The sequence below is a fragment of the Denticeps clupeoides genome, chromosome 17 (assembly GCF_900700375.1).
Source record: "Denticeps clupeoides chromosome 17, fDenClu1.1, whole genome shotgun sequence".
Classification (NCBI taxonomy): Eukaryota; Metazoa; Chordata; class Actinopteri; order Clupeiformes; family Denticipitidae; genus Denticeps; species Denticeps clupeoides.
In genome coordinates this window covers 18,963,768-18,974,236 of record NC_041723.1, presented here as the reverse complement: position 1 = coordinate 18,974,236, position 10,469 = coordinate 18,963,768, and the positions used below count along the sequence as shown (strand labels likewise).

Genomic DNA, 10,469 nt, shown 5'->3' with positions numbered 1-10,469 from the left:
CTTGTGTGAACTTTTTTGAGCACATTCTTGAATTTACATATTTGAAGTGAAAGTGAAGTGACTGAGTGGTTCGAACTGGCAACCTTCTGATAACGGGCCGCTTCCTTAACTGCTAGGCCTCCACTGGCCCAAAGCATGAGCCAGCCAGGAGTCGAACTTAGAATCTTCTGATCCGTAGTCAGATGCGTTATCCATTGTGCCACTGGCCCTGCTTTAAATATGCTACAACCATCCATAACATTAGCACCAATGGCTGATAAAGTCATTATTATTGATTATCTTATTACAATTATCTTGTCACAGACATCCCAAGTCTCCCAGAAGTCCCTGATGCTCACAAATTGAATGGGGAGGTGTGACATCTCCAGGGGTGGGAGGTGTCTTTGCAGGTTAGGATGTCATGACAGCTTGGATATCACATCAAAACTCAATCTTCACTCCAATCGTATTTCACTTAGGCTCAGGTGCTTCTTGGGTTGATAAACACTGCCTTATTTATTCATGGCTATTTTGGCTGTGAATTGGGGGACTTTCTCAAAATTGGGTGATGTTAATATTATGGCTAATTGGTGTACTTTAAAATGTTATTATGTTATTAAAATGTATTCATGTTATTCAGGGAGACAATTTTCAAAGAATTAGTATTCCATCTACATTTTTAGTAATTAAAACAAGCAGTTACAATACCATTCAACAACAGCTTTATTAAGGGAACAAAGTTAAATGTCAAGAAAGAAACATAAACAATACAAACTGAACAATGATTCATGCAAGAATGTTAAATGAAGAACAATACTTAACATTTCTTTTTAGCTTTTGAATTACCAGATAAGATGAATAGTACTGTTCAGCCTCCTTTTATATAGAATAAACTGGGGATTCTTGCCAATGAATCTACATTTATGAATATGAAATTTAGCCAATAGGATAAGTAAAGTGGAGACGTACAGTGTATTCGAGGTGAGAAAATGTCAGCTTGTAGAAGGTCCGCCAGGCCGACAGATGGCGCTAGCGGTAAAAGGAGGATCGTTTTGTTTGACTCTTGAGCCTCCTCCACAGAGCGCCGCCAATAGCTTGCTTTCTGTGAGAAGAAAGGAGGAGAAGAGGGCAGCAGAACCGTGTCTTTCACCGCGTAACAATGGTGCAGCTAGTGGGGCCTCTCCGTAAAGAACTGGCCGACTCTGTGTCCTCCTGCCGGGTGCTGGTGGTGGGGGCCGGCGGCATCGGCTGCGAGTTGCTTAAGAACCTGGTTCTCACCGGCTTCAGGAACATCGAGGTGGTGAGCGCAGCGTCTTTGTACTGCTGATGCTAGCTAACGGACCGGACTGTGGCCCGGAGCTCCACGCGTTCGTTCCGCGGGTTCGGGGTGAAGGATTGGAGTTGTGGGAACGAGGAAATCCCTTCACTTATGTGGAAATTGTCTTCGCGTCGGAGCTTCGCGCCCAAATGTGCTACAGTTACGAGCAGCAGCTCTGCTGCCTGTAAAGTCCTGCTTTCTGTCATTTGCTCACCGTTAGACACAACCTGAAGTGACGTAGAACTGTCGTTATCTATTTTCCGCCCGGTTTCCTGCACCATTAAGCGTTTACATGTTAATTCTGCGACATCTGCACTTTTTACAGGACCGTGTGCTTCGTTTGTTTTCTGTAGATTGATCTGGACACCATAGATGTGAGCAATCTGAACAGACAGTTTCTCTTTCAGAAGAAACATGTGGGCAAATCCAAAGCTCAGGTAGGTGCTGTATGCACCCGCACCCTAAATTCAATTTTTGTCATTTTTTGGAACTGATTGGACAATCACCAATTCTGCTCAGGTGGCCAAAGAGAGTGTCGTGCAGTTCTGCCCTAAAGCCAACATCACAGCCTACCATGACAGCATTATGAAGTGAGTATGGTTTCCCAACTACAGATAACTGCCTGGGGATGAGTTCTATCAAGTCTACGTGTCCTTACATTTATCAAAACCATGGCCATGCAATACATATGTGCCTCAAAACTGTCTGTATGTACATCATTCACATCTAGCAACTTTAGTAACAAAATGGTCATGTTTTATGCTTTCACGTCCTTACATTTATAACAAAACATAATGTCTTGAGGGGGGAAAACTTTTACAACTAGTGAAAAAGAAACAGATCCTTTAATGCATATAGCACAATTTTGAGGTGTGGCCAACATCTTTTTGATTAATTGATTGATCCTCCCATACATGTAATTAAAAATGGCATGTCAGAGTGATTGTTTACCTCTGTAATATAATTTCTAAATATCCACTGCTGCTATTTTTTTATTTGCTTCCTGTGTGAGGCTGACCTCTGACAGTGATGGAGGCAGAATTCATCCTAGCCAGACGCCGTCTTTTCGTAAGGATTGAGATTGAAGTAGTTCTTGGGGCAGTTGATGCCTCTGTATTGTGGGGCAGTGGTGGCTAAGGAAGTGGCTTCATAATCAGAAGGTGGCTTTGAATCCCTATCCGCCAAGGTGCCACGGAGCAAAGTACAGTCCCCACACGTTGCTCTTTTCATCGCTACTCACTAAGGGTGATTGGTTAAGAGCAGAGGACACATTTTGTTGTCACTGTGTGCTGTGCTGTGTATCACAATGACAATCACTTCACTTACACAATGACGTGAAAAATGCAGAAATTTCCATGTGACATCTGAATTACCCATGTAGCCCAAGCACCCTATCATGTTGCAGTATTGCTGTTTTATTGCAGCTTTGTATTGTCGTCGTCTTTTTGTCCTTGTCGTTTGCAGTCCAGATTACAGCGTGGAGTTCTTCAGGAACTTTGCACTGGTGATGAATGCTCTGGATAACAGAGGTTAAATTCTTTTTCCCTGTAAATCTCATTCATTCTTCCAGGTGACTTTTTGGCTATTTGTTCATATTTTTATTTTTGGTTTTGTGGTAGCTGCCCGGAATCATGTGAATCGAATGTGTCTGGCTGCTGATATTCCGCTTATTGAGAGTGGCACAGCTGGGTACCTGGGTCAAGTCACCATTATTAAAAAGGTAAGAGCATAATCACTAAACTCCTTACATACATCTGCAGTAGGGGTGGGCGATATATTGAATATACTTGCTGTATTGCGATTACTTTTACATGCGATGTAGTAAATGACTGTATCATGACAATCAAGGATAAATTGTAATGTAAAACCAACTGACTTTGCTCTTGAGAACCCCCCCAATCCAGAAAACACTCCTGGCTGGCACATGCACAATTACATTTTTATTGACAATTACATCAAGTTTATGCAACAAGTCAATATTCTTTTAAATCATCCAGTCTGCTATTTTAACGCAATCAGCATGACAGAATAATCTCCTGCCTTGTGCTTGCCAAAACTCACCTGTGTGAGGATCACTGAAATTATCTGAGCAGGTCGGTTTTTGGCTGAAATGTTTTTTGGGGGATTAAGTTAATTTTTATGGCAAAGAGGGACTTTGCAATTCATCTGACTACTCTTCATAACATTCTGGAGTAAATGCAAATTGCCATAATAAAAACAGAAGCAGCAAACTTAGTGAAAACCAGTATTTGTTATTCTCAAAACATTTGGACTGTAAACTGGTTACAGAGGGCTAGGAAGTTTGGTCTCAAGACCCTTTGTAGGATTTCTCAACAGTTATTATGAACTTTTTGGTCCCTCTGCCTGTACTGTGCGGATGGGCACAAACCACATAACTGCAAAATACCATTACAATTAATCAAAAATGATTAGGTAGAATGGCTCACTACATACAGTTGTGACAGAACCCTAACTGTTTTACAAGTGGCTGCGTTAAAAGTAGGGACAGTTAGGTACAGGCATTATTTTTGTAATTAAGTGGACAAAAAGCTATTTTTTTTAAATAGCATAAGAGAAATAACACTCTTTTAAAAGTGGTTTTATAAAGCAGATTTATGCACAACCCCACAATACATGTGATTACATTGTTCTACCATGATGAATTGATTTTTGATTTATATTCATCATCCTCCCTACTATTATATTTTGTGGATGTGCTGCTGAGATCACTTTCTGCTCATCTTCCATTGCTATTTTACTCCTGAAGGGTCTGACCGAGTGTTATGAGTGCCAGCCCAAACCCACCCAGAAAACGTTCCCAGGATGCACCATTCGTAACACCCCTTCAGAGCCCATCCATTGCATTGTGTGGGCAAAATACTTGTTCAAGTGAGTGAAATGACCAGGTTTCTTTTATTTATTCACCTGGCAGCACAAGAAGTGTACTGGTCAAATGAAAACCAGATGCCTCCTTGGTTTGAAAAATTGTTAATTAATCTTATAGGTCTAGTCACATAGTTGTATTGTTATATAGATGCAAGTACATATTTTTAATGTTAATACGGTGATATTCTACCAGCCAGCTGTTTGGAGAAGAGGACGCTGATCAGGAGGTCTCCCCAGACACGGCGGACCCTGAGGCTGCATGTGAGTTCTGCTGTCTGCTCATTTTAGATGCTATTTCTGTTTTTGTCTTTCTGTTTTGGTGTAGCAGCTGTGTGTGTTTTGAGGCTAGTGGGTCTTCTCAACAGGGGACCCATCAGAAGCTGCTGCTCGTGCCACAGCCTCAGAACAGGATGGAGATATCAAACGGGTGTCAACCAAAGACTGGGCTCGCTCCACTGGCTACGACCCTGTCAAACTGTTCAACAAGGTGCATTACACCAATTCAGCAAACAGCAAGGGTTCAGGGGTCACACTGTTAATTTCATGATGTGCTATAATGTTGATACTTCCTCTCTTCTTTACTGGTTTAATGAACCTCAAATAACAAGATTAGAATAGTTTATTAAAGATAAGAAAACATTTAAAGATGTATTTTTCACGTTATGAAAAAAAAAGAATGATCTTGTTTGATCATTTAATATAGAAGTCATTAACATATGTAAGAGCAATAACCTGTCTGCCAGGATTCTGGAGCGAGAATAGATTGGCATGGATTGGTTGTCCTTTGTCATTCAAATGTGGTTACAATGTTAACATATCAGCTTTAAAAAATGGACTGCTGTGCTGCTAATAAGGGGCAGTGGTTAGCCTAGTGGGTAAGGAATTGAGTCCCGAACAGCCAAGGTGCCACTGAGCGGAATACGGCCCCCACTAGGGTGGTAGTAGCCTAGTGGGTAACACACTCGCCTATGAACCAGAAGACCCGGGTTCGAATCCCGCTTACTACCATTGTGGCAGGATACATCAGAACATATCCGCAAAGTTTTGTACACAGTATTACTGTAATTTAATTACAGATTATCCTAAAGTAACATAACAGATTTCAGTTGCATGTATCTTGTTACTCCCCAAGCCTGCTCAGTACATGCCCCTGTGGAGAGCCAGTAGTGAGAAGTTGCTCAGTATGCTCTGTCCAACCTATTTGAGGCGTGTCATAGTCCAGAATCAAATTTTACAAGGCCCAGGTGTTATTATTTGTGTTTATTGTTTTATTTGATTATTGTATTAAAGGCTAAACAAAAATCTGGACATGTACTTCTCCAGATGGAGGAGGGCAGTGGATATACATCCTCAGAGGAGTGATTTGGTCAATATGCAGAATGTAGTGGGTCTAGTCTTCTATTAGTATTGTTGGTGTAAGTTAGGGCTCGGTGAGTTATATGATCTCTATAAAATGATTTAGGGCTCGGTGATTTATATGATCTTTATATGATTCGATGTTTGGAGAATAGTGTGAATATTCTGCTTGTGTTCGTCGGTTGTAGATGTCAGTTTTTCCCCTGAGATCATTGCTATACCTTCCTGGGTGTACCCCTTCCCAGTAGCGGTGTGATTTACTAGAAAAAAACTCAATACATAATAGGACTTTTACTTCACAATAATTCCAAGTGCTAACAGATTTCAACATTACCAATATCACAAAAGAACTTTAAACCCATAACAAAAAAAGTTTTTTTTTAGAAATAGAATGCTTTTTTTCAGCGGCTCTGTTTTCATTCAGATTGGTAGTCTACATGCCATGTCACGCTACTGGGAAGGGGTATACCAAAGAAGGTATAGCAATGTTCTCAGGGGAAAATCTCACAGTGGCAGGGTGTGTATCTACATCAACAACAGTGCAACAGTTCTGCTTGCAACTGGTCATTGGTCTTGTCTGGCTCATTTTGAAGCAGCGAGCCCCATTAACATCTGGCTTGCTGAACGTGCACCTATGTTTTATGAATGCTCAGTACTGTTGCATTAGTTACATACTCGATTTCATCTCGCACAATGTATATCGCGCACACCTACTTTCCAGCCCATTGAAAGTATATGCCATGGGGTGTGATGGCCTCTTCGTGGTTTTCAGCTCACCCTGTCTCTGCCTTCACCAGCTCTTTAAAGATGACATCATGTACCTCCTCACCATGGACAAGCTCTGGAGGAAGAGGAAGGCTCCTCTTCCACTTGAGTGGTCTGAGCTTCAGAAACAAGGTGAACACTCACACTGTCAACACCCCTTTTAGTGTTTTGGTTAACCATATTTATCATTTAAATGCTGTGTGCCTGTATGTGTACACGTTCTGCAGTCTCTCTTGTAGAGGAGATGTTGGGTGGCGGTCTGAAGGACCAGCATGTGTTGGGTGTGTATGGATACTCCCAGCTCTTCTCAGAGAGTGTGAAGACCTTGAGTTCTCAGCTGGCTGAACGGGGTGCTGGTGCAGAGCTTGTTTGGGATAAGGTGTGTGTGAAACGTTTTGCAGTATTACTGCTATTATTATGTGTTTATTGCAAAATGAAGTTGCTCTCGTGTGGACCAGATAAGCAAAGCAATCAAAATAGTTTGGATTAAGGAAACCAGATGAAATAAGTGTACTGACCAGCTCTCTACCATTGTCTGTTAGAGGTAATGTTCACCGGTCAGATGTGTCCCAACACGACTGCATATGTGTTCCCACCAAGAGCAAATACTTGAAATGCTGTAAAATGCTCAATTCGTGGAGCAGAAAAGGGCTTTTATTAATCCGGAATCAAGAAGTAATAACTTTTTACCATACTGTGTGTATGTACAGATGCAATAAGATGCTTGTCCTGAATGAATGACCTTCACATTTCAATGTTTAACAAAAAAACTGCGTTGTTACTGCAGTCAAAACTTTTGTGATTGTTTTGGGGTTTTTTTTGTGACTATTATACTCTATTGAATATAGAGCATTTAGTATTTTGTGGTAATTGTCAATCATGCATTTAATAATACAAATAATGCTATAAAATAAAGCTTCACATGATGCTAAATGAATCTAAAAATTTGGTTCTTAATCATATCCAAATTAAACTGGAATATATAGCTGTGTAATGTAACTCATGATCTCTAATCTCTCAACAGGATGATCCACCCGCAATGGACTTTGTTACAGCAGCAGCAAACTTGCGCATGCATGTCTTTAGCATGAACATGAAGAGCCGCTTTGATATTAAATGTGAGTGTGTGTTTTGATTAGACGGAACCCTAATGACATGATTTGTCATCTCACGCTGAAGTTTACGCCTATTTCCTGCAGCCATGGCAGGAAACATCATTCCAGCAATTGCCACCACCAACGCGGTCATTGCTGGACTTATCGTACTGGAGGCACTAAAGGTCCTATCAGGTGATCTGGATCAGTGCTGCACGGTGAGCCCTCCCACCCCTTCCTCTCTCTCTCTCAGAATGTGATGTCCTACACCATTATTGATGCCACTTTTGTTATACTTGGTGTTCTACAGATTTTCTTGAATAAGCAGCCCAACCCAAAAAAGAAACTGCTGGTGCCATGTGCACTTGACCCACCCAACCTCAACTGTTATGTATGTGCCAGCAAACCAGAGGTCACTGTCAGACTCAATGTCAGCTCCACCATGATACAGACCCTACAGGATAAGGTGGGTGACTGTTTCAATAAGCATTCAATAGAAGTCCAAATAGGCATCATGTGCTGATACCTTCCCTTGATGGTGTTCATGCATCATAATTCATAATGTGTTATGCCACTTAGTGCACGCTGTTTGCCAATATGATTTACACACAAACTGACAATGTCGTGAAGTGTCATTCTTTCACACCGGTAGAAAAAGAAAAAAAATCTCCCTGACTATATATTGATAATCCCATGAGTATCTCTATCTCTCTCTCTCTCTCTCTCTCTCTCATATATATATATATAAATTTGAAACTTGTTTTGAGGAAAGATTTATGAATTATTTGTTAAAGAGCATTCATGGGACTACATGCTGAGTGAGTTGGATGTGTTGCACAAGTGTTCTGGTAATTTTCTATTCTAGCCCTCTATAATTTCAGGAATAACGCCGCTGTTCTATTATCATGATTATTAAAAAGTCTTTTTGTTCTTTTGTCATTCCATATCATACCTTTATAATTAAAATTTAATTAAAAGCTTCAATGAGAGTGACCATGGTACTGTGTTCATCTGCTTGTAACCTAATTTGTTCTGTTGATGCCACAGATTCTAAAGGAGAGGTTTGGCATGGTAGCACCTGATGTTCAGATAGAGGATGGCAAGGGCACTATCCTCATCTCCTCTGAGGAGGGAGAGACTGAAGGTGAGGTTGCAACACAGTTATGACCATATCACACTCAAAACCGAGGGGTCATGGGACATCAGATTGTCTTTTCTGTAATCCTGTATGTCTTTCCCTAGGAAACAACAGTAAATTCTTGTCTGACTTTGGGATTCGTAATGGCAGCCGCCTGCAAGCTGACGACTTCCTTCAGGATTACACTCTTCTTGTGAATGTGCTGCACAGGTCTGTATGTGTATGTTCTCAAATAACATGTGTTACCTCTGAATACAACTGGTCCTCAGTGAGGGTGACCATGGTCAAATATCAGCGCTCATTCAAATTTTGAGCAAAGAATTTGGTTGTAATGTGTTACAAACTGTGTATGTCGTCTGACAGTGATGAACTGGGAAAAGATATGGAATTTGAAGTGGTGGGTGACGCCCCTGACAAGGCCCCCACCCCCAGTACACAGGAGGAAGGCAAAAATATTACAAATGGCAACAAAGACTCTGCACAGCCCTCTACCTCATCTACAGGTAACAATATGCATGTCCCCACAGAGCAGCTGTGATTCGTTTAGCAGGATCATGTCAGGGAAAAAAAAATGAATACAATCAGATCAAACACACTTATTCTCTGTAGGCTTCTCATACATCATGGAAAAACCTGGAAAATTACATCCATGAAAAGATTTTATATGACATTTTCTTTTGGTTAAAAGGTCCTTAAAAACTGAAATACTGCATAATAATCATAACACTATTAAATGAGCAAACACCATTTCTAATGTTTTGTGCAATATGCTCAGTTCCTACAGATCAAGATGACGTTCTGATTGTTGACTCCGATGAAGAACCATCTTCCAGCTCTGATTGTGGAGCCCTCAAGCGGAAACTGCTGGATGCTGAAACAGGCGAAGCTCCTGCCAAACGCCAGCGACTCAGCCAGCAGCAGCATGCTGACAATGAAGATGATGATGACCTCATAGCCTTAGACTAGCGTGCCACTCAGAAGCCTTGTTTTATTTTCTTATGGCTTCTCTTACCAAACCTGTAAATATATCTGTACAAAAATGTTGACACCTTGTAAGTTCTTTCTGTGCATCTTTTTCCATTTTGCTCTTATTACTGGAATATGGTTGATGAGAGCACTTTGGAAAATATTTTATGAGAAACCATTTTTGTATTTTTACAGTGTTTTGTCAGTAGTAGTTAGGACTTTTGGTTGGTTTAGGGTGGCTACAAGAAATCCAACACTCGTTTCACCTGATCTTATTCTACTCTTTGGCAACTTTCCATATTTAACATTTTTATAAGAATAAGCTCTGTGAAATAATTGAAGCCAGTGGTGCATATTTGCGTGTTGGAGTCATGATCCTGCTCTATACTATGAACTGTGTCTTCATGGAGTTCTGTTTGTGAAGCCTGAAACCTCATTTCTGAGCCAGCAGAGCGAGGCTGAATAAACAGTAATGGATCGGTGACTTGCATGCTGCTTGTGTGTGTGTGTTTGAGTGCTGCAGGAATAATCTGTGCAGACTGAATAGCTGGAGATGTTCTGTGTGTAAATGAAGGTGCAGGTTACCTTTGCTCAGATGTGAATGAAAACAAACGTTACGTGGCAGGGGTTGGAGTTCAACGTGTACCTGGACAGTTTTTATCTGCACGTGCCTCTGTTTATAGACACAAATAGCCTGCATAGTAAATGTTCAGCAGTCTACACCCAGCACTACATGTCAGTGCTTGTAAAAATACATAGCAATCTCCACCAATATTACTAAGCTACACCCAGCAGCATAAAATCACAAAAATGTACTGCAATTGACAGTAAGCAGCACCAGTCTATACCTTCACACCCAATACCTCATGCAGTAATTTATATACCCATACTAGGAGTATGGAATGTACAGAAACAAGCTGTTTGAATTTAGTCACTTATTTGTGTATAATGCTGATATCAGTAAGAC

The 10,469-nt window shown here is 40.8% G+C and overlaps 1 protein-coding gene across 1 annotated transcript; it reads left to right on the top strand.

The window, feature by feature from the left end:
- The first annotated feature begins 1,034 nt into the window (after positions 1-1,034).
- On the top strand, positions 1,035-9,992 carry uba2 (ubiquitin-like modifier activating enzyme 2). Its single transcript, XM_028959196.1, has 17 exons — positions 1,035-1,279; positions 1,651-1,734; positions 1,817-1,887; positions 2,762-2,826; positions 2,917-3,017; positions 4,065-4,186; positions 4,377-4,444; positions 4,549-4,670; positions 6,337-6,436; positions 6,532-6,683; positions 7,329-7,422; positions 7,504-7,616; positions 7,709-7,864; positions 8,446-8,542; positions 8,641-8,746; positions 8,900-9,039; positions 9,312-9,992. Exons 1-17 carry the CDS (start codon positions 1,139-1,141, stop codon positions 9,500-9,502), a joined length of 1,923 nt encoding a protein of 640 aa, XP_028815029.1. The 5' UTR covers positions 1,035-1,138; the 3' UTR covers positions 9,503-9,992.
- Positions 9,993-10,469: the final 477 nt, after the last annotated feature.

Coding starts and splice junctions, on each gene's coding strand:
- uba2 (XM_028959196.1), top strand. CDS start 1,139: ATGGTGCAGCTAGTGGGGCCTCTCCGTAAAGAACTGGCCGACTCTGTG. Junction 1,735..1,816: donor TGGGCAAATCCAAAGCTCAG/GTAGGTGCTGTA, acceptor AATTCTGCTCAG/GTGGCCAAAGAGAGTGTCGT. Junction 8,747..8,899: donor CTTGTGAATGTGCTGCACAG/GTCTGTATGTGT, acceptor GTCGTCTGACAG/TGATGAACTGGGAAAAGATA.